This window comes from Apostichopus japonicus, chromosome 1, assembly GCF_037975245.1.
Source record: "Apostichopus japonicus isolate 1M-3 chromosome 1, ASM3797524v1, whole genome shotgun sequence".
Classification (NCBI taxonomy): domain Eukaryota; kingdom Metazoa; phylum Echinodermata; class Holothuroidea; order Aspidochirotida; family Stichopodidae; genus Apostichopus; species Apostichopus japonicus.
In genome coordinates, this window is record NC_092561.1 from 8,225,411 (window position 1) to 8,251,557 (window position 26,147).

At 39.7% G+C, this 26,147-nt stretch overlaps 1 protein-coding gene and 1 long non-coding RNA gene across 2 annotated transcripts; both read right to left on the bottom strand.

The window, feature by feature from the left end:
* Window positions 1–6,670: 6,670 nt before the first annotated feature.
* On the bottom strand, window positions 6,671–24,806 carry LOC139966322 (polyprenol dehydrogenase-like). The gene is made up of 9 exons (XM_071969205.1): window positions 24,479–24,806; window positions 20,413–20,511; window positions 19,893–19,978; window positions 19,609–19,671; window positions 18,843–19,002; window positions 17,486–17,709; window positions 16,464–16,608; window positions 15,153–15,276; window positions 6,671–8,670 (listed from the first exon to the last, which is right to left on the bottom strand). The coding sequence occupies exons 2-9, from the start codon at window positions 20,486–20,488 to the stop codon at window positions 8,544–8,546; spliced, it is 1,005 nt and encodes a 334-aa protein (XP_071825306.1). The 5' UTR covers window positions 20,489–20,511; window positions 24,479–24,806; the 3' UTR covers window positions 6,671–8,543.
* Window positions 9,694–13,315, bottom strand: LOC139966327 (uncharacterized). The gene is made up of 2 exons (XR_011792548.1): window positions 11,662–13,315; window positions 9,694–10,036 (listed from the first exon to the last, which is right to left on the bottom strand). It is a non-coding gene; the product is annotated as an uncharacterized lncRNA (long non-coding RNA).
* Window positions 24,807–26,147: the final 1,341 nt, after the last annotated feature.

The following is a 26,147-nucleotide window of genomic DNA, read 5'->3' on the forward strand; positions in this document are numbered from 1 at the left end:
AAATGAGTTTGTTTTCTCATTTGGAAATGAAAAAGGGGTTTTCTGACTTGCGGAGCGGGGGGGGGGGGGCGGAACAATACTTCCGCCCCCTATATTTTTCACTGAGGGGCTGGCTCCCCCAGCCCCCCGGTTCCTACGCCCTTGCTAGTGTTTGCGTATTATATAGCTCTTGACTATGCCGTCCATGTGAACATTTCAGAGGTAGTAATTACGAAAAGATATGGCGACAAATTATCTGGCATTATTGGAAAGATGGCAAACCGTGTTTGACCCACTGGCAGAACTAGCAAGTAGACTAGTGAGGTAAAATCTATTAATAATATCCTGGCTGCATGTATAGTCTTTGGTATAGACAATTATCCAAGGGCGGCGGAAGCACTTTTAATCTGGGGGGGCACCGACATCAAAGGGCACTTTGCAGAAATTCGATTGGACTGATGCAGCCTTATATTTAGTACGGTACCCTTTATAACTCTTATTGTATTATCTTAGTTGCGTATACACATCACTCCATCAAGGCCCCCCCCCCCCCCTAAGAAAAATAAGCATACTGGCACTGCAATATCCAATGTGCAAAGTGGGAAACAAGGAACAAGTTTTCTTTTGAGACAAAATGAAATGAAATCATGTTAGTTGCTAATGTAGGAATCTTCCGAATTAGAGTTTATTTCTTGTTAATATCTTAACACATTTTTTTTTCCATTCGAAATAGCTTTGAGTTTCACCCACAGAAATTCATTATAAGCCAGGGGCGTAGCCAGGATTTGTAAAGTTGTATGCACGACTATATCTGAGCGGAGCGCCACCATCAGTTGGCGCGGAGCGTACAAGAAAATTTTTGGTTTTACAAACCCCTCAGATGGCCGGAAACAGCCCTTCCCGAGTGTTCATTCTGGTTCCCTGGCCTCTTGCTAACTTGAGACACCTCAATTTTTATGTAGAAAAAGGGCACATTTTTAACCTGAGGAAAAGTGGGGGGCACGTGCCCCCTGTGCCCCCTGTGCCCCCTGTGCCCCCCCCCCGGTTCCGCCGCCCTTGCAATTATCTCACAAATGTCGAGCATAGCACTGAAATGACAGAAAGATAAACTGATCGATAGGTAGCCTATATCAGTGGGATTGTAATGATCAATGTATCCGATAACACATGACAAAAAATTGAATCAAAAGTAATGTATAAGTCTACCACACATAGTAAGGTATCATTAGGTATAAAGTACAGTAGCCAGTGGCGGCGATAGGGGTATTGGTCAGGAGGGCGAGAATGATCTGTAGGGGCGCTTTCGACACTATCTAAGCGGAGCGCCACCACGATTGGCGCGTAGCATACAGAATTTTTTTGGAGTAAAGATATTCCCTAGATCGCCGGAAATGACCCTTCCGGGCCTGGCTTATTTGCAGATAAACGAAGAATAAATACAATTTACAAATTACACTAACAAAATGTGACAAATGTCAAAAGGTACATGAGAGCGCAATAAAAAAGTCAATATTCGCGAACAAGTAAAAAGTGGTAAAGAGCTGAAAAGGGCGCCAGCAGTCCATTTGAGTCCGTCAGGTGGGGCACCCGCCCCCCCCCCTGACTGTATGGACGCTCCGCCACTGACAGTAGCCTATACATGATAAATAATATCCTTTAATTTATCACTATAGGTCAGGGTTGCATGTTTTACAACAGTACCGTATGCAGTACCAATGAAAACTTATATCATCTGCTAACGGCACCGCGGCAATTGCCAAGGTTCCTTGTGAACTGTGCAAAGTGAGATAGCGCTTTGCACATGGATGCTGGCGTTTGCAACTAAATAAGGATCAGTTTAAACTACAGGTGCTACACCACAACCTGGCTAATTGGCAAATTTACTAAATAGGCCTACACATGTAAAGTATAAGTAAGGGGACTGGGGTTCGTAATTGGCTTACGACTATCACGTGACGGAATGTTAATATTTGAAACGGGCCGTTCTATTCATTTATGTCTGATATAACATATTCATTGTCACGAAACAGTAGTCCGACAGATATATCGTTTGATTGCTGTTAAGTATCGTTAAGTAGTTAGCAATAGACAAGGGTCGAACATTAGGCTTTAGGCAGTAGTTCTGACTTTATCTAATTTGTTTCAAAAATTGGGCTACGAAATGCAAAAAGTTCGGGGTTCATTTTGTCGGCAAATTCAGTTTTTTTTTGTGGTTTGTCCCTCAAGGGAAAGTCATGACATGCCCTATTGCTCTTCTAAGGCCCATATTACATTTAAAGGCATCGAAGACTTGCCCCAAACCGCGTGCCGCGCTCTGAAAAAGTTAACTTTCCGTTGCTTGCAAGTGAAGTTTTCAAGTTGTCGCTACAAAATGCAGACAGTAATGAAACGTGATACGTACATTGTTATATGATTATCTAGACCTGAGATGTCCATCGCTACCATGTACACTGTGTTGTGGGTATTGACCGTAGCTGTATGTATTGACTGTACTAGTGTCTAATTACCGACGGTATAGCGCGAGTCTTCACACCCTTTAAGCTTAATTGACCGAGACGACCATAATCATATATGTGCGTTTCACATGCAGTTACCGTCATAACACCTATCACATGAGATCAGGTCAGAAAGTCTTGCACGTGGATATTGTCTATCTGTTATGTTGTTTCATATTTCTATTTAGGGTATTCATGTGACCTTTTTTCAGTTGATATATATGGTTGGATGAAAACAGTTTTCCGAGTAGAGGGTTTCGTTTTCCCGGCTTTAAAAGGGTTTTCATGCATACCCCTTCGTGGGTCGCAATAAATTGCGCAGTTCTAACTTTGCACGCTAGTTGTTTGTGCATAACACATGGAATAACTTTTTAGCCCTTTTTGTCTGACAGACAATTTACTTCCAGAACGTTGCCTGATAGAGTCGTAAATTGTGTTTCCCGTACATACTGAATCATTTCATGCCCCTTTGAACGTAATTGTAAATGTAAATTGCTTACGTAATTTTATACAATTATACCTATTTTTCAAGTTTCTGTATACTGAATAATGGTATGAAATCACATTAAATAAGACAGTGGTTTTCTAATGCGATAATTAACTGAAGTACATATGAAAAGAGGCTGAGCAAAACAAACAATTGTACAAAAAGAACACCCCCTACCCCCACCCCCCCCCCGATGAAAAATTAACCTACAGTATGAAAAAGTTTCCCAGAGAGTTAAATGAGGGCGGTAGTGAAGAACTTAGTATACATAGATTAATCACGTTTACATAGATTAATCACATAGAATACATAGATTAATCACGTTGGCTTCGGCTTTGAGTACAACGTTTTTGTATGCTGCTGTGTTGAACGACCCTAACCGTAATATATAATTACCGACTTTGCGATCCGCGTTATAGTCATTGCCGACGTTGCAATCCGCACTTCCCCTCAAATTTTTGCAAGGTCGTTAAGAGCGTCTCCATATAGTTTACCCTTTCTGGAAACCAAAATGATAGCAGATCCCTTCATCGGAAGTAAAGAAGGAAAACTGCTACCGGACCATATAACCAATCGAATGAAACAATATATTAAACAACTAATATCTCGGACACTATAATATCCAAGTACCCACAGTCGAATACAAACCCATGCCATTATATCCAGGTGCGTATCCAGGGGGGGGGGCGTTGGGGCGCGTGCCCCCCGGGTAAGAAAAAGAGGAGAGAAAAAAAAGAGAAGAAAAAAGGAAAAAAGAGGGGAAAAAAGAGGAGGAGGAGAGGAAGGAAGGGAAAAGAAAAAGAAGAAAGAGAGAAAAAAGGAGAAAAGGAGGGCGTAAAAGAAAAACGCGAAGACACCGGGGAGAGAAAGAGGAACAGTGACATCATTACAGCCCTGAAGGGTAGCCAGTGACGGATCAATGATTTCGTAAAAGTGTGACTCACCCTACCCCTTACACCGACAACTCCATTTTTTGACGTTTCCATTTTCCTCTCTCACTAATGATCTATATATGTACTATATATGGTCTATCATAACGCGTGTGTAGAATTGTGCTATGAAACCAACTGTGGCTGGTCTCGAACTCGACCGTGTCGTCGGGGAACATGACGCATTTTGGGATGGGGGCGACCGCCCGCCCGCCCCCCCCCCATTCAGCATTTTTTTAAATGATATCGCTAAGTAATTTCAAAATAGAATGTGCTTAGAGGCAACTTACAAGGCCTGGGAAGTGTCATTTCCAGCGATCTGCGGGACATTTTCGGCCAAAATTTGCTTGTACGCTTCGCGCTATATAACAAATGGTCCTGGGTAGTGCCATTTCCAGCGATCTGGGAGGCATTTTCGGCCAAAATTTTCTTGTACAATTCGCGCCAACCTATGGTGGCGCTACGCTTAGATAATTTGCCTACAGGCTTCTCCCCTCCCTTGGCAAATTCCTCGCTACGCGCCTGTTCGAGTTTGTAACGCAAACAGCAGATATCACATCATATCAGTGAGCATGAAAATGGCGTTCCAGGATGAAAAGCCTCAAAACTGTCCGACTTGCCTGAAAAAATAACCAAAAATTTTCGCGCGCCAAGCGCGCGTTCAACGTGTTCATGCCAATATCATATAAGCAAGCATCGGTTATTACATCGCATGCCATCATGTACCGTACGGTCCGTTCAAATTGCGCAGTATTTCGCGGGATGCCCATCTAAACAACGACATGTCTCATGTAGATGTATAAAAAGCATGGAGGTCCAATTATGTCAAAACTCTCTTTTACATTAGTAATGGCGAATTAGGGGCTTCACCCCAGCCGCGCAGTGGCGGAGCGTCCATACGGTCGGGGGGGTGCCCCCCCTGACTGACTCAAATGGACCGTGGCGCCTTTTTCAGCTCTTTACCACTTTTTACTTATTCGTGATTATTGACTTTTTTATTGCGCTCTCATCTACTTATTGACATTTCTCACATTTTGTTGGTGTAATTTCGCGATGACACCTTATTCTTCGTTTATCTGCAAATTAGCCAGGCCCGGAAAGGGTCATTTCCGGCGATCTAGGGAATAACTTTATTCAAAAATTTTCTGTACGCTACGCGCCAACTAGTGGTGGCGCTCCGCTTAGATAGTGTCGAAAGCGCCCCTACAGACCATTCTCGCCACTCCTGACCAATACCCCTAGCTCCGTAACTGCCGCCGCGCCTCCTACGCCTATGTGTGTAGTGTTCGGTTGAAGGAAATATCTGCTATTTTTTCATTTCCTTCAACCAAGTTTTATAATAGCCGTTATAAGAGGTTTTAATGTTTGTACACCAATAAATTAACTCTGTCTGAATTTTCCAAAATTTCTGACCAACATTCTGCAGCACACTTCCCTCTACTCGTGCAATTTTCACCGGTCTGTTAGGGGTTCAAGGAAGTTTTACTATATTGGTTGTCCATAAATGAAATTTTGTACAACATTATGGGTATGTTTTCAAGTGAGTTTATTTACGAGAAATGTGAATTTTCAAATTCTGAACAAATATGGGGCTTAAAACCTTGAAAAGTGGGGCTGACGGGTATTGTGGGCCGCGACGTAGAATCACCTAGCTACAAAAGCAAAGACCCACAGGAGATGCGATCAGGTCGAACATGATGTGTGCCGGGTTGACAATCTTCAAAAAGGTTATGGATGGAAAAAAAAACTATTAGGAAAATACCTGGTTCTCAGGCAAAAAGTGTACATCTGGTTGGTCATTTCAAGCCCGAGAAGTGCCGTTTCCGGTGATCTGGGGGGTTTCAAAACAAGAAATTTTCTTGTACGCTGCGCGCCAACCGATGGTGGCGCTCCGCTTAGATAGTAATTCGCGCCCCCCGGGTTTGAAAATCCTGGATACGCGCCTGATATCATTGCGTGACCAAAAAGTCCCGATTGCCTCGATATAAATGTGTAACACAATCAGTTGTTCCGTGGACTAACAGACTAAAATTCGTCACTTTCCATATAGTCGCTGCATGGAGCATAGATAGGAAGTTTTCAACTGACATATCCAACCCACCATCAGAATCTGTTGAACACTTTAGTCTGTTATTCCGGTCGCGTCTACCGACCTTCTTTCTTTAAGAACTGGCCGCTGTTCTTTAATTATCGCTCACTCCCTCTTTCAGTAAAACTCCAGACGGCAACAGAGGAGTGGGACTCGCACGGCCAGTGTGGAGGAATATCATAATAATAATAATAATAATAATCAGCATTTATCTTTGCGACGCTTAAGCGACCACAAATGTGTGAGAAACCCGCAAGGGCTTATCGATTACAACTTACACGTCGGGTGGCTTCCAATTCAACATTTCAATTCAAATTTGGAATATTTTCAAAAGTCATTTCAGATGGGAAATCCGTAGATTGCTCTTGGATGAAAAACCATCTTTACTATGACCCAGTCGGGTATCGAACCCGGAACCTGCCGATTGCTAAGGCTCATTGCTTCAAATGCCACCGCATTTATCCACTCGGCTACAGCAATACACGAAGACATTATTACAGTATGTTCTGGGTATGGCATATTAAAGACTGATAGAATTCACATATCAATAGACTTTTTAAAGTTTTTCCCACAATATAGGATTGGACTTATTACCAAACAAGATCAAAGACAACGACAAGAACGGTGTCGCGTTCACTCAAGTTAAAAATTGTATGAGAACACATGAAAAGATGACGTAAACATAATTGAATATAGTTTCGAGGTGTGTTTATTTGATCAGGTACCAAGTCTGACTCTCTTTCATAAGGAATAAATCATATAAATATATAAAGTATGTGTGAACTAACTAGAGATAAGATATAAGGCAGTTCATGGTCAATATTGTCCACAGCAGGTGGTCAGTATCCGTCAACTCGCAGGGGTCACTTGCAGTAGTCCGCTCACATCAAGTTGTCAGTATTACAGCAGTGTAGTGACATGCATATGGTAATATAATTATCCATGATGGATATCGCAAACGGGGACAAGAAAAAACACAGGAACAAGAACTCAAAACAATTATAAACAATAATCAAATAAGAGCAATGACAAAAAACCCTAAAATATAAACCTTATAAAAATTTCCAACGCTTTTCGAAAAAAAAACCAGTTGCTTTATGTGATGTTTGACTCTATCAATGTTGATATTGATATTGTTGATATGGAAAGGGAAGAAGTTCCAAATCTTCGGCTAACAAAAGGCGAAGGCTCTACCAAATGTAGTGCGTACACGTGGAACAAATAGTAACCATGATATAGAAACAATTAGAAGGTTCTTTGGGTAACCAGGAGCAGCGTCGTGAACACATTTATAAACAAATAGTAGGATTTAAATATAAATAAATACAATATTTTATATCAGAAACTCTTTAAAAATGGTAGAGACATCGTCCCTTTTTCCAAGGTAGTAAATAACTCTGGCAGCACTATTTATAATAGATTGTATAGTTTTGTAATGAGACTTTAGCATTAATACCGTATAGTACAGAGAGTTTGCACATAGATAAATAGATAGTTAACTTTATAGTCCATCTCAGAAAACAAAAACGCAAAATGATTTCCCGTCGACAGTAAACATAAAACAGTAGTGAATACAAACAAAACCCGAACAATAAACAAGCTATTAGTGAACAACTACGAGAATAAAACTAAATAAGCAGAACCAGAACAGTAACAGAAGCAGCACAGAGAGCTGCAAGTGACCGTTCACACACTGTGGCCAAATCGCTTTGCATGCGAGTTAAACAAGTGAATTGCCTCAGGTAAGAAAGAATTACGGAACCTGGACGTTTTAGTATGGGGCACCTGTAATCAAATCCCGGATCTGTTGAACACGATAAGACTATGCCAAGGGTGTGTGTGATCTTCTTTTATATTATTTAGTTTCTTCATCAGACTCTCTTCATACATGGATGAGAGAGACGGAACGATTCTGTTCATAACGAGTGAAATAACAAGACTATAGGAGTTTTCACAAAATCACGAGAAAGAAAAGACTTAACCTTTGACCTTATAACGTATATTGTCCTGAACCATGTGGAAATGGTGATGTTAACCCTGTTGATTGAAATAGTTGTTAGGGTCAATAAAGCCCAAAGTTATTTTTTTCAGCAACACTATACTAACACCAAATACAGTCGCAGTCCAACATGTTAACACCACGTATCAATACACCATGCACCTCCGTCTCTGCACCGACTTATTTCCAAGTATAACATAACTTCTGTTTTATTAGGATATAAGAAATAAGAGTTACAATCCACCTTTTCACAGCATGTATAGTCAAGAAAGACAAAATGTCAAAATCATCACAAAAAAATGACTTTTCAACAATTAATGAAAAACGATTGTCAATGGTCAATGTTAATGGTCATCAACAAACCCTGCCACTTTCAATACCTTTTTTAATGTACAATAGAGTATGGACGCATCGCAGATCAATATTGAACTGTTGAATAACACCGGTCACCATAGTAAAACAGAACCTGCTGGAACACCATTAGCATTTAGAAGTTCTTTTATAGCGACACTATAAATAATACATGATTCAGCACAGTAAATATACACATTCAATCTATCCTCCCTTAACTTGTACTCAGCGGTTCAATATCCTCTAGCTTTTCTCCAATTTCTTGCAAGATGACGTCACTTAGTTGCTCTCTCAAACATTGCAGGCTGTATTTCCAAAGTATTTCCTGTTTGGCTTCATCTCTGTTCAAAAAAGGACAAGTAAAATATGTAACATTAAATTTCCTATTATAATTAAATATGGAGGTCACAAAAGGATAACAACACTGTCATACATTAAAAAAAAAAAAGAAGAATTTTCGTCATTCCACCCGCAGGTGGAACTAAACATATTGTTTTAAGAATGCCGTGTACTTTCAAACCGCAAGAGGGGAAAATTTCAACGTACTCGATGTCACCTCACATTTTGATGACAAAGTAAATCACGTGATTACACAATAAAGCAATTTCTTGTCAATGTATGTTTGTATATATTTTGCCTATATACTGCTGTTTTTATTTAAGCTTGGTGAGTACGCGTACCACGTACACCACAATTCAGCTATCATTTGCGGTCAGGTTAATATTTAAAGACAAGTGGAGCCATCGGAACCGCGGCCCCCACATATTTCGACATTTAAAATGCATGGTATATGTCGTACACAATAGACACTATAACAATCACATCGCTATCGGACCAGTGGCAGAGCTAGGGGTATTGGTCAGGTTGGGGGGGGGGGCGAGAATGGTCTGTAGGGGCGCTTTCAACACTATCTAAGCGGAGCGCGGTTAATTGGCGCGTAGCGTACACTGAAAACTTAAATTGGTTCACCGACTAACATAACGTTAGTCCATCTGGTGCCTCTCCCGACTAACATAGCCTTAGTCAGTTGCTATACCGACTAATTTATTCCTTAGTCAGTTGGATTTCTTAGTGGGTCATCTTAGTCCGTCAACTTAGTCGATCAACAATTTCTTAGTCGGTAAATGTATATTAGTCAGTTACATTAGTTGGTGACATTAGTCGGTCTTTACCGACTAATTTATATGAGCCACCGACTAGTTTATAGCAGGTTTTACATTAGTCAGGATGGTGCCTCTCCCGACTAACCTTTCTTAGTCGGTATCGACTGACTAGTTGCACTGACTAGAATCACTGAAAGAATTAAACCCGACTAGTTTCACTGACTAGCATCACTGAAAGAAAAGAGAGCAGAAGAAACACAAATAATGTGTACGTTGGCAGTATTTATTTCTGATAAAACTTCTGATGTCTACAAAGGCTGACTTTCGACAGATAGGGAAGAAATCACTGTAAACAAAAATCTGAAAATATGATTTTATTCCAACAAAGTTAAGACAAGTTAATGGATCAAACATGAATCGCAAAAGTATAGCACTGCACAATAATGCAAAGTTGAATCTTGGGCAAGGGTTCCTCATGACTTTCGTTTTAAAGTGGTACCCCAAATCGACACCAGTTAAGTCTTCACGAACAAAGAGTGTTTCTCCTAACTACAAATGGCCTCCCACTTGTCTTCAGGAAGCCAAAATCTGCACCGTAATTGACCTGTGAACAGAAAATATGATATACATGTAAGCACAGATACAGATATAGCACATGATAACTCACATTATCATAAACATACATTTACATTAAAATTTTATAACATATTGGGAAGTATACATTTAAATCTAGGTCCCTCAAATTATAAGCCAGGAATAGCAGCTTTACCAAATAATTATTAGCTTTGCACAGCATAACACCAAGTTATTTTTCAAAGCTTAATAATTATGTTAATCATGTTAATAATGATCCCAATAGACCGGGAGCCCAGAGGGTTTGGTTAGCTGGGAAGGTAACCAATTGCCTTGTACATCACAATGTTCACAGTGCATTCCTGTATATGAAACCAGACGACTTGCAAACCGACTGTGGTGGGTGTGGCTGGGAGAGCAATTTTAAAGTCACCTGATAGCTAACCTAGATCAGTTTTCATGGTAACACATCAAAGTAAGTACAATGTGTCAGGTATGGCCCCAAGAGCAACAAATGGCCATTGCCAGTAATTATTGGTGGTGGGGTACCCCTGCCAGTGATCTAAAATTGACCCCTCAAGGCTGACCTAGGTCAGCTCATGAGGAAACCACTTGAAACCTACTGGAAAATGTTGGTTAGGACTTCAGATACAACTGATGGGCATTGCCAGTAATTTTTATTGGTGGGGTACCCCTGCCAGTAGACCCCCAAAATGCCCATCCCCCATTGACCTAGATGAGCTCATGATTTGACCAGTTGAAAACTACTGGAAAATGGTATCACTTCATATGTAAGGGATGGGCATTTCCAGTATTTTATATTAGTGGGGTACCCCTGCCAGTAGACCCCCAAAATGCCCCCCCCCCCCCTCATTGATCTAGGTCAGCTCATGATTTAACCAGTTGAAAACTACTGGAAAATGATTGACAGGATTCTATATGTAAGGGATGGGCGGACTCTGGCAGTGGTGGCCCACCAATATAAAATACTGGAAATGCCCATCCTTACATATGAAGTGATACCTATCATTTTCCTGTAGGTTTCAACTGGTCAAATCATGAGCTCACCTAGGTCAATGAGGGGATGGGCATATTGGGGGTCTACTGGCAGGGGTACCCCACCAATAAAAATTACTGGCAATGCCCATCATTTGTATCTGAAGTCCTAACCAACATTTTCCAGTAGGTTTCAAGTGGTTACCTCATGAGCTGACCTAGGTCAGCCGTGAGTGGTCAATTGTTGATCACTGGTAGGGGTACCCCACCACCAATAATTACTGGCGATGGCCATTTGTTGCTCTTGGGGCCATACCTGACACATTGTTCTTACTTTGATGTGGTTACCATGAAAACTGATCTAGGTTAGCTGTTAGGTGACTTTAAAATTGCTCTCCCAGCCACATCCACCACAGTCGGTTTGCCAGTCGTCAGGTTTCATATACAGGAATGCATTGTGAACATTGTGATGTACCAGGCAATTGGTTACCTTCCCAGCTAACCAAACCCTCTGGACTCCCGCTCTACAGATCAGTGAAAATTTGACCAAACTTATGAAGCTTGCACGTAAATGATATACTAGACTGTTTTTTTTTTAAAACAGGTTATGAAAAGTATCTTTAATATCATTAAACAGTTGGGTACAATAGTTAAACTCACTCTTCCATCTTTTTTCTCTATGGTACTTGTTCCTTTACTTTTTGGACTCTTGGATAAACTCTTTTGTTCTGCGAAGGGTACCAATATATCATCTTAAAACATGTCTTTAAGCCATATATAACACAGTTCTCCTCTTCTGTTGTTGCCTCCACACTGGTGTCGTACATCACAGGAAACCTCACCCTTGACTTAGATATTTGGCTTTTCAATTCCTGCTGGAAAAAAGAAACAGCAAAGTATTCATCATTTGAAAAAATAAATAAATAAAGTTGTCACCACAAAGTTATGTGAGATTTGCTTCCACTATAGTCTCAAAAAACAATCCCAAAGTTTGAAGCAGACTGTATAAAGCTGAAAATTTGAACGAGAGTGTCATCACCATTGCAACCAGAATCAAATGCCCAGAATACAGAGACAATAAAACATGGGCTAAATCTTTGTTTGTTTTTATGATCTTTAAAAATATAAAATTTTAGAAACAGAAATGCACTGAGCCAACTTATTTATAGGCCTAATCGTTTTTAGTTGTTATTTTGCTTGCTCACATAACAAGCCTGTTTAGACCTAGGCTAGAGGAGAATCAATACTTTGTTACACTAAGTTTGTCTTTCGGTCGTTTTGATTTAGTCTTACTAGTAGTACTAAAGTATATAATGGACCGACGAAGACTAGAGAATACCCAGAGTTTTAGCAACTGCGTTAAACTGTATCATCTGATCTATTATTTACGTCAATGAGTTTCATTCTATCTAGGATCAAAAAGAGAAAACTAATTAATCTTAACCTTTAAACTTTGCTACTAAACAGATATGCTTGAATTACAAATTAATGTCAAAAAACATCATAATCTACGAATCGATGCATATACATATACATAAACAGAATAATTTGAATTCGCGCAAGTGAACCCTGCACTACATTGGACAGAAAAAAAACGTGCAATTATAGACCAAACTAAACATACTAAATTTTCCGTTACTTCTACATAAAATATCAATACAAATACAACAACTTACTCTTTTGGCAGTATACTAAAAGCACATGTTATAATAACTTCAGACTATCAAGCTTTCCTGAGAAAAAACGGTTAATACTTCTTACAGTAAACAAGTCGACCGTGAAGGAATGTCGCAATTGTTTCATGAGCGTGACCGGAAATTAAATACTAAAAAATGATAAATGAAAAGGTTAAATAGAACTGAAGCGTGCATCCTGACTGCTCGCAACATATAATACCGTTGACTAGCCAACATAATTTGTTCAGCCTACTGTGACTGTACGTTTGAAGGTCTAGCCTTGCTTATTCAATATCACAAAGCCTACCCATTTAGATTCACATGGGATATTACAGGAAATCTTTACCAAATGAGTGTAGACTTCAAATAAACTATTGAGACTTATAGTTCCAGCATTTGTTTGGGAATAAATTAGAAGATTATGTGCCACTGTTCAGTCTAGCCCAATACACACATAACACATGGTGTTTAGAATGCACACTTTAGTGTTGAGAATGCACTGCAGTACCCAGTAGAAGCCTATAGGCTACTCACTGTCATTGCACTTGTGTATTGCGAAAAGCCAGCGTGACAACGGTAGCGTTACACTAACCATAATACATGAGTACTAGTGCCAGTGGCCTAACAATTAACTTTAATTTTACCTTCAAGTTAAAGGAATAACAGGTAGGCCGATGATGGCAGTTAATACCTCCATTCTTCTAAAGACCTTGGGTGATTTACGGTTGAAAGTTGCTTAGAGTGATCGTATGAAACTATGCCAAGTCCAGCAAGCTGCCGTTGCCTCTCGGTTTCCAAATTGAAGTGAATCGAATTGGGTTAAAATACATTAGTCCGTCGACCGACCGACTAAGCTACGATTATGGCGTAAATCGGGTGTCCGTATCGTTCTTAGTCCATGGGTTAAAATACCTTAGTCCGTCGCCACCGACTAAGCTGCGATTATATTTTCCTTAGTCAGTGTAAACTGACTAAGAAGCAGCGATGAAACGAAGATTTTTGCTAGTTCGTGTGCATTGACTAACGTTACAAACTAATTTAACGTTAGTCCGTGGCAATATTGACTAGTTTATTTTTTCAGTGTACAGAATTTTTTTGAGTAAAGATACTCCCTATAGATCGCCGTAAATGACCCTTTCTGGGCCTTGCTAATTTGCAGATAAACGAAGAATAAATAGGTGTCATCGCCAAATTACACCAACAAAATGTGACAAATATCAATAGATAGATGAGAGCGCAATAAAAAAGTCAACAATCGCGAATAAGTAAAAAGTGGTAAAAAACTGAAAAGGGCGCCAGCAGTCCATTTGAGTCCGTCGGGGGGGGGGGGGGCATTCGCCCCCCTGACTGTATGGACAGTCCGCCACTGTATCGGATATGTGTGTACGTGGTATTTTAAACTTAGCAAAGAAATATCAGCGATGCCGCTATACTAGGCCTAACACAATATCACTGACACTGCAGTTATATGCATGCCTCGTTGCTTATAGTTTAATATGTGAAATTCGTTTTTCTTTGAATTTTCAGTGGTAAATGTCGTTTATATATATTGTTTTTTATGATGGGTTTTGCTGAATGGGCCCCCACAATCACCAAGCCAAGGCCTCACAAAAGCTTAATCCGGCCCAGAGTATAAATCAACAAGTAGATTATTATACTTTATTTTACACGAAAGGAAAACATTTGAAGAAAATCTAAACATTGTAACATCACAGATTAACCCATAGCAATCCACTTCCTGCAGTAACTCAATCAAAACTACAGTATGAAAATGTTTCCTGAAAGGGAATGAGGACGGTATTTAATTTTTAATTTCTGATTTCTTTTATTGTAAATTATGTTTGAGGGCCTCATGTAAGATTAGCGTTTTTTTGTTTGTATCGCTAAAATGAGTTTTACCCTTGAAAGTTGAAATAAATAAATAAATTGAAGAACTTAACATGCATAGATTCTGGATGTGTGACCTGATTGATTCACTTTGGCTTCGGCTTTGAGTAGGCTACAACGTTTCATGTGTGATGCCGTGTTGGACAGATCTAACCGTAATAGCATAATGACAGACTTTGCGATCTGTGTTAAAGCCATTGCCAACTTTGTAATCCGCACCCCCCCCCCCCTCCCCTCACAATTTTGCAAGGTTGGTAAGAGTGACTCCATAGATTTGCCTTTCGGGAAACCACAAGGCGTTTAGCCAAGCAAAATAGGTAGCATTCAACTAACCTTATCTCGAGTTAGCAATAAGATATAAGTTTTTAATTTACAATGAGGATTACAATGTTTGTCTTTGAAAGATAAGGGTTACATTGTCTATACGTAAGAATATCCCTTACAATGCTATAAGGTAGCCTAGGCAGATTTTTTTTTTTTTTTTTTAATTAAAAGGGATAGGATCGCATAAAACTTTGAGAAGGAAGAAGGAAGTTATCCATAGAGAATGTATACGGACGAACACACAAATGCTAAGATGATCTTTACCGAGAAAGACGACTGGAGTTGCTGGGTCTGCCTCGGTCAAAGTAATGGGCCGTCGTCCCGTCGTACTTCGGATCGAGGGCGGCAATTAAGGATGAACGGGACCCTTCCTTCGCATCTACACCCCCTGAAATATTAATGTAGATACAATGAACATCAGCCAGTTGGAACAGTTTTCTAATGCTAATACCCCCTCTAAACTGTTCTCCCATATCATGCTTCAAAGCATTCGTATTGACAGTACAAACAGTTCTTAACCTTTATCTGATACTGAGAAACATGATATTCATATTGCTCTCACTGACAATACGAGTGCTCTGAACAACGGGACATGACACTACAGTATAGAAACAAAAATTGTCCCAACTGGGTGTAAATATTTATTAATACTGATCGATAATTCATGACACGAATTTTCTCTTAAGGACAGAGCATACGAGTTCTTTTTCTTATTTCTTCGAAATATTACCAAAGGAAAATTGTTGACAGGTAGAAATGGTGTGGAGAGTTCAATATCGGGAGCGACAGGGGATGGAGGGAGGGGGGGCACAATCTTCGAAGGGCAGTGGGACATGTACATATGACTTTAATGTCGAGAGCAAACCGCAAAATCACCACATAAAGTCCCGACAAAATGGACCCTATGTGCATTCTGTACCATACTATCTGGAATTTCCTTGTTTTTCCACAGAACGGGACATTTTAGATACTCATATGTGTGGTTGAATTTATCAACAAAAAGGTACTTTGTAATTTTAGCCTTTTTGAATTCTCAACAAAAGGTCACTTTCTCATAACAAATATGGTAAAAGAGGGCATTTACATTATAACAAAAGGGCACTTTTAGTTTATAAAGTCGGGCATGTTTTTCACAAATCTGGGTACACAAATTCACCGCCACCCCCCCCCCCCCAATCATTCCGAAAGGAATGGAAACATTTATGGTTTCAGACGTACTATAAAACATAAACAAATCTAAAAGCGAAACTATTTGATTTTTGTTTAATGTGATACGGTATACCTTCGAATGTATGGTACGTTAAATAAACTTCCAATAAATCATTAAACGTTGACAGTTATAGTTGTAGATATTTTTCATCAGATTGCATTTATCCACATGGGGAAACATACATAAAACCGTGTACATAACAAATCATATATTATGAAAAATGTTAATTTAAAGTCGTAAATATTTTCATAACCCTCCAGTTGTTAGGTATATATGTCATTGTCGTATCTGACGGCATATATTACGTCACTCACCGAAATAACTATATGTAGGTGTACGCAAGTTGTAAAACGTGGTTTACTTACAACAACATATCATGCTACTAAAGGAGCAGGCTACGCAACCAGTACCTTCCCGAAACACGTCTGTATCAACAAATCCGGGATGTACTGACAGTACAGATATACCCTGACCGGTAAGCTTCCTAGAAAGGCAATACATATTCATAACCTGTATAAAACAAAAAGATATATCATTAAGAATGAAAGGAGCCTTTAAAGTAACGGAGCCGGGGGTGTGGGGCGCTCCCTGAAATGAAACCCTTTTCCATGTTTGTAATTACAAAGGTCCCTTTGTTTAGTTCTCTAGTTATTATACAGGTACGTTTTTATGTTTTTATTTATATGTTTTATAAAATAATAGTGATCGTTTTTGTTGTAAAACATTCAAATACTTGAATTGAAAGTTTGAGATAACTTTGGGATTTTCCTCTTCAGATCAATGTTACACATCACACTGCACTGCTCCTAGGAAACTGTTCCCCCCACCCCTCTCCTCACCCTCTCCCCACCCCTCAACCCAAATTACACCCTTCTCTGCAGCAAGATATATATATATATATATATATATATATATATATATATATATATGTATATATATATGTAGTTTGTGTAAATGCTTTTTTTAAAGGAGACACAAACCATACCATCTTTATTAATTTATGTGATAGAGATAACTGTAATGAACACCCCCCCCCCCCACCCTGAGAAAATATCTTATTCTATTCCGTTTGGGGGATTTTAATCTTATTCCGCTTGGGAGATTTAATATTTATTTGTTTCATATGCAGGACTGAAGACTTTATCAAGTCTAAGTATGACATCAAATGTCTTATTGTTTTCTTTATTATCACAATGTTAATTTTTTCCTGATGGAGATGGCTTTTGCAAAAGGATGACTCTAACATATTAAATTGTTAACATTATTACATTTTTGCTGCAAGACACAACAATTAAGCAGCAGTTATAAAGGTCTATAAACCGAATACCGTATTTAATGAAAAATATATCTTGTCATCAATAAAATTATATATATATATTTTTTAAACCTGAAATAGCTTGGAATTCAGGTAAAATTTGTGAGCTCTGTGAGATTTCAGATCCTGGATATTGTCATGGATCACTTCGCCAAACAAATGGGCAACCGATGACACGTTGACAATACGTGAGTTGGGGGCGCTCTCCTTCAATAGTGGCAGAAGAAGTAGCGTGAGGAGGAAGTGGGACAAATAGTTGACTTGAAAGTGAAGCTCAAATCCATCTTTCGTAACACCTGCAAGATAAAATATATACTGTGTTTATACATATATAGAGAGAGGACAGGGGAGGGGGGGGGGGCTTAGGAGCCTGTGCCACTGATGTAGTTATTAAATAGCTTGCTTATCAACCAGCATTCGTTATAATACTATGTAGGGTGATACCATATCTTTTGTGATAGGTAGGCCTAACATAACACTTATAGGGGTATTCCGATCGTTTAATTTCATTGCTTAAAATTATTAAAAAAGTTCTGCACCTCTCGTTCAATTCACATCCTCATGGAATTTTGCATGACGAATTTTTGTTCTTATGATAAGTATGAATCTGGCAACATCAGCTGTCAATGTATCATGTCAAACCTTAATGCAGCAAAAACTGTTTTTGTTTTATTTATAATCTCATCATTTCGCTCCCATAGGGAGGATGAGATATTGTAGTTCCTTTGCCAGTTGGGTCATATACAGCTATTATCAGTTGCCATAGCAACAGTTGCCATGATAAGAGTGAATACTCCTGAGTAGCTACTCTCGGGAAACACCCATGTTGGGGTACCCCAGTGTGACCGGAGGTCTATGACTGAGGGATGGGCAAAAACGTGTCTGTGTGTGTCCAATTTTGTGTCAACAACGTCTACATGGCTGGGCTGATTTTCTTCAAACTTGGTGGGAAGCTACCTCAGGGTGAACCCTTGTGTTTTGCAGAACCAAAGGTCAAATTTAGTGAAAATCTATTTCCTTTGGGGGGGGGGGGGGGGTACATTGAATTGACATAAAATCTTCACAGGTATACTTGAAAATGTCAAATACTATCAAAATATGTGGTTGCCATGGGAACCAAGGTCAAAGGTCAAATGTTATATTTTAAGGGCAATTTGTGTCAAAAAACTGCTCCTAAACGGTTTGCTGGCGATGAGATATGAAACTCTGTGGATTGCCCTCTTGGGTTACAAAAATCATTGGAATCCAATGAGGAAAAATTATTTCTACAATCAAACAGTTGCATTTTATTGACATTTAAAACACACAGATCATTGAAATCTATAAGCAAACGTCTCTGCCATACGAACCAAAGATAAAAGCTACGTTTGTGTCCCGATTTAAGCTATGCAACTCGATTAATAAATGTGAATTTATAGCATATGCTTACATTTCTGTTGTGCATTCAATGTTCCAGCATTGCAAATGAGTACGTGCAATGGCAATCCCCGATCTTTGAATTCACGTACAAACTCTATGGTAGAGTTGAAAGACGAGAGGTCAAGGTTCATGTACTGAATATTCAGTTCAGGCACTTCACGCGTGATTGGCTGATGAACAGAATAATATGGGTATTTATTGTAGTGCGCGTACACGCTACAATATCGGCATTACTGGCTAAGTGAACGATACCTACATGACTGGGCGTTGAAACTTTAAGTTTCATATAGTCTCTGTACATTTGCAGTTTCCGAAGCTAACTGCGTAGCCAACTTATTCTGAGCCTGTTACGGCGCTCACCAGCGCCCTCACTTTGTAGGTACCTACATGAATATGCTCCCTGGTGTGTTGTCTGCCCGAAAAACTTACACCATGAACAACCGAAAAGTTCTTCCTAATATTACAAGTACTCCACGCGCACTATAATACTGCGTACTTGCAGACAACTGTAGTTCTAGTTTTTTATTGCCATATCTCAGAAATGCCAAGTGTTTCGGTTGAATGGACTGTATATATTGTGTGATAGACCATTGCAATAACAACATTATACTACCACAGCATTTGCCTGCAAATACGCAGTATTTTAGTGATCCAGGATTTCTCGAAAGAAACGGGGACGAGGGGTGGGCTGAAAACAAGTGTCGGTATACATTTCGAAATTAATATAAACAAAAAAATAATAATATAAATTTTTGGATGACGTCATATACTCCCACCTGTTTCTCCGTCTTTTCTCCGCTGTGCTCTTCCTGCGTTTCACGTATCATCCTTTCAATCGCCTTCGTAAAATTGAAACGATTATGGGGGGAAAGGAGAGAAAAGAACAATTAAATTCGTTTTAAAAAAAAACCTGAATTGTGAGTAACAAATTACTCAGCTAAAAGTTGCTTTACAGTGTACCAATCAGTTTTCTTGCTATGATTTCAAGTGCTTTAACATGAATAGTAACAAAAATTTCGAATATTCTTATCGTTCTTGCAAATGTTTCTGTTACACTTACAAATTTAGCTTTTTCTTCATTTCTGCAGGCTATGATGACCCTTCCACCAAGCTGTGCTATAGTCTTAGCTGTCTCGTACCCAATACCTGTATGTACAAAATAACAATTCACCATATTAAAAACATGTCCTTAACAGCAGAGGACAAGGGGAGGAATGGGGTTACAAAGGGGTTAAAAATATGTTTCTGTTTCGATTACCCGCTTCGATGCAAGTTGTAGGCCAAACAGAAAAGTTAACAAACGCATTGCCCTCCTACCCACCCCCCCCCCCCACAAAAAAACCTCCGCTCCTACAAATGGAAATATATACTTGTACCAACTGAACATGACCACCTCTCTTGTAAATAGGGCGCAGCTGGGTATCGAATGCATTACCATTGTGTTAGTTCCTTCCGAGGAGGCAAATGTGCAACTTACTTCAAGGCCCCAGCGTCCCCAGTTTGATCAATTAGCTGGTAGTAGCGCAGCTGCCTCCTATACGCCCCTCCCACCCCGCCCTGCCCCGATACCCAACCATTACCTGTGTTTCCACCTGTCACGATGAAGGTTCTATCCGGAGGTAACTGATCATCTGGCACGGAAGGTTTCGCACCCATAATGTATTACTTTAGCTCAATCACTGCGGTTTTGGTTTGATAGAGATCAGCAAAAAGAAAGAAAAAGAAAACATTGGATATGTCGAATTGCTTGCGCCATGTGGATATACCGGTATCATCCTAAAATGTATGTTTTTGACTATAGGGTATAGCCAGTGTTAAGGCATCAAAATGGATGACACATCGACGACTCGAGGTCAATACCAGATGGACTTGCTAGCTGGGTTAGTCATTCATTAAACACTTGTGGGAAATCCTGTAGTTTACATATTGCACGATGTTAATATTAGTTCTTGCCGCGTCCGTCCCGGTGAGGCTTATTTCGATGATAATGTGGTAAAAATGACATGAATTACACAAATTAGCAGTCCAACAGAGATATTTAACTGATTTCTTGTAATTTATTCTCCTGGGTTGATTAGAACCGATATGGTGAACCCTATAATTAGCAATACTACATTTTACGTTCCACACACACACGGAGACCTTCATCAGAAGAGGTATACAGCAAGGCTGAATTGGCTTATAGAACTCGCCAGACACGAGGTGACAGACATGGCACTTTTACCCAATCACAACTTTATGTTTCTGTCACATGCCAGCAACAGCCAATCAGAAACTATACATGCTTTAATTCTTGGAAATCACAAAAGGGAAAGATAACAGGGCATTTACATACATCTGCATACATTTAAATATACATGCCTCCCTCTCCCTTGAGACTGTGTCAATCTCCAAACGAATAGGCAGATTAGCAAGTGTAAAGAATGCAACATATATACAAGGAAACACTGAAAAAAAACATCAACCTACTGTACACTATAGACAGGCAGTAAGGACACCCCCTGCCATTCTTCCAAACTAAGGGTTTACATCCTACTCCACCCATCTGCATTTGAGTTCGTACTTTGTAACACATTTTTTTATACATGTTTAAAAGCTTAACTCTTGGAGGATTAAATACCATCTCAAAAGTCGAGAATTAGATGACTTTCACTGGTCTAACCATTGGAGAGCCTGGTGGTCTGTCATAACTAGTGTTTCCCAAACAAGTAATATTTCAACGTTGACACAGACCATATTATGGCCAAACACTCCTCTGCAGGGACTGAATACTTCTCTTCTCTTGACAACAGTTTCCGAATAATATAAGCAACAGGGTGCTCATGACCATCATCACCAACCTGGCACAGCACTCCAACAAGTCCAAAATTGGAAGCATCGATTTGCAGCAAAAATGGTCTTGAAAAGTCAGGTGCAACAAGAAATCTGTTCAGATACCAAACAATTCTTAAGGATCTGAAATGAACTTTGACACTCTGCAGTCCAGTCCACAGTATTGGGCACGGGACTCAGGCCTTGTCAAGGAGCTCTTAAAATGGATGCGCAATAGTCGCATTTAACTGTGAATAAAATTCCGGTACTATCCTGTAATACCAAGAAAAGCACCAACTTCTCTCTTCCTCATGGGTGTGAGAAAATCACGCACAGCCTGAACTTTGTCAACATTTGGGGAAATCACACTATTCCCCACAGTATTAATTCATTTATTTGTTTTATCGCCAATTGTATACAATGGGAAAGGAAGTCTCCTAGACAGTCTTAAATCTTTAACAAAGTATGACCTAAATAAGGCACTTGGCGGGCAATTACTGGACACTTATCCGGTTTAACAGTAAGGCCAGCAAATCCATACAAATACGAATTGCGCCACCTAATTTCACAACACAGACAATGGGTGATACATATGCAGAAACAATAGGTTCAATAACCCCCATTTTGAGCATACTGTCTAACTCACTCTTTACCTTCTCCTTTAATGCATTGGGAATTCTGTCGGCTCTTTGATACACCAGAGCATCACTGGTATGATATGATTAACCAACGTTGTCCTACCTGACACATCAGAAAGAAAACTTGAGCAAATTTCTGCAAAGAATTATGGGTTGCTTCTAAGTGTCTATCCAAAAAATCATTTGGTAACTCTATATCCTGCCATGTTTGTGTCTGTAAAGGATGCAAATGCATTTCCTCTAGCACTTAAGACTCGTCATCAAAAGTTAAGCTATCATCATTATTCCCATCTGCACCAGAACAAACATTATCTATGACACCAGTGACAAAATAACACTCAGCTGGTAAAATATCCCTTCTCTCATGAAACTTCTTACACAAATTTGCATTGACAACTCTACACACAAGGCATTTATATGGCATACAAATCTCATAGTTGACTTCATCAAGTCATCTTTAAACAACATAGGGACCTTGCCACTTACAATCCAGTTTTGCCAGTCCCTCAGGCAGGAAAACAACAACTTTTGCCCCTGGTTCAAATACCCTGGAAGAAGCATTCTTATCATAATACCCCTTCATTTCTGCCTGATAACGCAGTTGTGTGTCATTGTCCTCAGCCATCCACTCTGCCAGTCATTCTCTCATTTGTAGCAAGTAAGTTGGGGTATCAGTTTGATTTCCATCTTCTGATATCCATGCTCCCTTTAAGCAAACCTGTCAACTCTCCCGGTTTTACCGGGAGCCTGCTCCCGGTTTTTACCCGAATCACCTGGCCTCCTGGTTTCATATTCTATTCTCCCGGTTTTTTAATGTTTCATCACTTGCGAAATTTCTGAAAATAGCCAACAGTTAGTCCTATGCCTATCGCGTAATAAGTGTAATCTAAAAATAGATTGATTGTTAACAAACACGTTACGACTGACACAGTGCTGTGCCGGACTCTCAACCGATATCAGGCTGCTTTGTCAGTTCTCAGACTTTGCCCATTGTCGTTATTGTACGTTGGCCTTGGTCGAGTCCTGAATACAGTACAGTAGTACGTAGCACTGTGCATATGCCATGGTGCACAAGTTTAATAAACACAAGTTGTCCCTTGTTTGTATATGCGGCGTACCGAATGTGTGCAGTTCGCATGTTGGCTACTTGTATACGACAAAAAACAGTTAAGTTCTATGCCGGCACACACCTACTTGCGTCCTCTTCGATGCTAGGTGAATATCACGTCTTAAACTACGATTTAACAAACGGCTGTTTCAAACATCTCACTAATTCTTTCGGCGATTTTAATCCCTATTCATTGAGCACAATAGCATTACCTGCGTATAAACTCGTACAGGGATTATACGAGGTGTCTACGCAGCAATTTGTTTGTCAACGATTTTATACGCGATTGTTCTTGTTTATACGTCTTTATACGATCCTGTGTGCGTACACATGTCCAGTTATACATGAGCAGTACTGTAGACTATTTATTTAGGAGTATTTATATAATTTCAGTTGAAAATTACCAACCTCCCTATTTTCCCCTTATTCTCCCGGTTTTTTGGCCCTGAAAAATGTATTCTCCCTATTTTGGGGTCAAACAGGTTGACAGGTCTGCTTTAAGGCACTGGACCTCAGCCTCTAAGTTGTGTTTGTGCTCCAACCTAAGTTCCTCAGTTTTAAACAAATATTCCACCCACATTTTCTTTGGTAATCCTGGAGGTATTCCATTTGGTGACTGAAGCAGGTCACACTACTGAGTCCTGACGTTTGTGGACATTCTCTGTCCGAACCTTCCATAACCACTACTAGTAGTAGTAGAACTACAGGCCTAGTACTGTAGGCCTAGAAGGCCTAGTACTTTCTCTAACCTAGGCTCGGTCATTGTGCCTAAATGGTAAATCTACCTAATACCAAGCAAAGTTTCAAAAAATTCAAAACGTATGCAACAGGCAAAACACCACTGTTCAACTACTGCATAACGTTAATACCAATGCCAATAGTAACGGGTCCAATATATGCCAAAAGATCCCAGTGCACGTAGGCTAGGCACTAGGCTAGCTCAAACACTATTACTGTAAAGCAAAATAATATCCACTCTTAATATGCCTAGGCCTATCTCAATAACAATCACAAGTAGTGTATATTAAAGCAGATACGAAATAACATCAGTAACTAAAACTCAATATTTAACAAATAACTATTCTTCACCATTATACTGTCTGGAGTGTTACTGTTGCCTGTACAGACCCTTCAGTTTCGCTAAACCGATACTGCATACATTTTTCGTCATATACGAACACTCGCGGATTGTTGAAATTGGCAACATAAGTCTCAACTGATAGGAAAGTGATGGCTTAGAAACCGTCACAAATACTGTTTCTCTTGAAACATTCGTCGATAGCAGTTTTGTCGATGAGTCTTCGTCGAAACTCAATCGTACTTGTTCGCTACACCAACAGTCAATACAAAATACTGGACCTAGGCTAGCCGTACGTGTATGGCAAGCCATATGGGACAAACACCGCATAATATATCCTCGTATTAATACGAATCCATACGCGTATTAATTCGAATATATTAGCGTTTCACATCAGACAATAACTGACATGTCTTATAGCTTGCACAAACGAGTTTCTCTGGTTATCACATTGTAGCCTCGCCAGTGTCATAAATAAGATATTGCAAAGTTAGTCTATATTGACGTATACCCAGGCCAAACGTACTTGATCTAGACAACAGCATGATTTAATACGTGTATATATTCGAATTAATACGTGTATATATTCGTATTAATCCTCATATGTATTCGAGCTAATACGTGTTTATATTCAAATTAATACGCGGATATATTTAAATTAATACGCGGATATAGTATGCGGTGTTTGTCCCACACGGCAGACTTCAGAATAGACACTAGCATGTATATAGCTAGCCAGCTTCACGAACACCACGTCCAAAGTAGGCACCAAAACAGTTTTTCGGTGATCCACGGGAAATACTTGACCTCAGTAACAAAATTCCACGTACCGCAGCACAACAGGGAACAGTTACACTAAGGCTAAACTTAGCAAACCCAACATTGGAAAAATATAAGTTAGGCCCTTCAAACGGATTGACACGTCCTTCACGAGAAACATGACACACACACAAACATGGGCGGCGATCCTGGGGGGGATGGGGGGATATATCCCCCCATAAAAATGGGTGGAGGGGATGTAATACACCATATCCCCCCCCCCCCACCAAATGCCAGGAATAAGAATATTTTCATGCCTTCATTTATGCATCATCGCGAATGTACGGCTCTTTTTAGCTTCATTTCTCGCCTATACCATAAACGCAGTGCGATCTTTTCAAATAAACCGTCTTTATAAAGCAAGAATAGTTGACTGTAGGCTTCATTGGCCCTATAACAACAAAATGTATTATTGCGCCCACGGTATTGATATAGTACATATATGCACCCTCATAGTATTCATATAGGCCCTATAGTAGGCCTACACACGTACATGTTCCCTCGAACAGCTGAGAATCTAATGTTACCAGGGTAATGCTTAATTAGGGGCGTCGGAGCGGTTCGCCGGACCAATATTCACGGCGCAAAAAAAAAAAGGAGAAAAAAGTAGCACTAAGAAGAAAAAAAGGCAAAAAATAAAGAACCAAAATGAAAACATACTTCAAAATGTGTTTCAAAAGATTAATCGGGTACAAAAACAGACAAGGGAGAATGCACAGAAGAAAAGCTCGGGAAGTGCCATTTCCTGCAATCTGGGAGGCATTTTTTCAAAATTTTCTCCATTACGCTACGCGCCAACCAATGGTGGCGCGTAGCGTAGTTTGACCTTCCAAACGTCCCCCACCCCCGATAATTATGGTA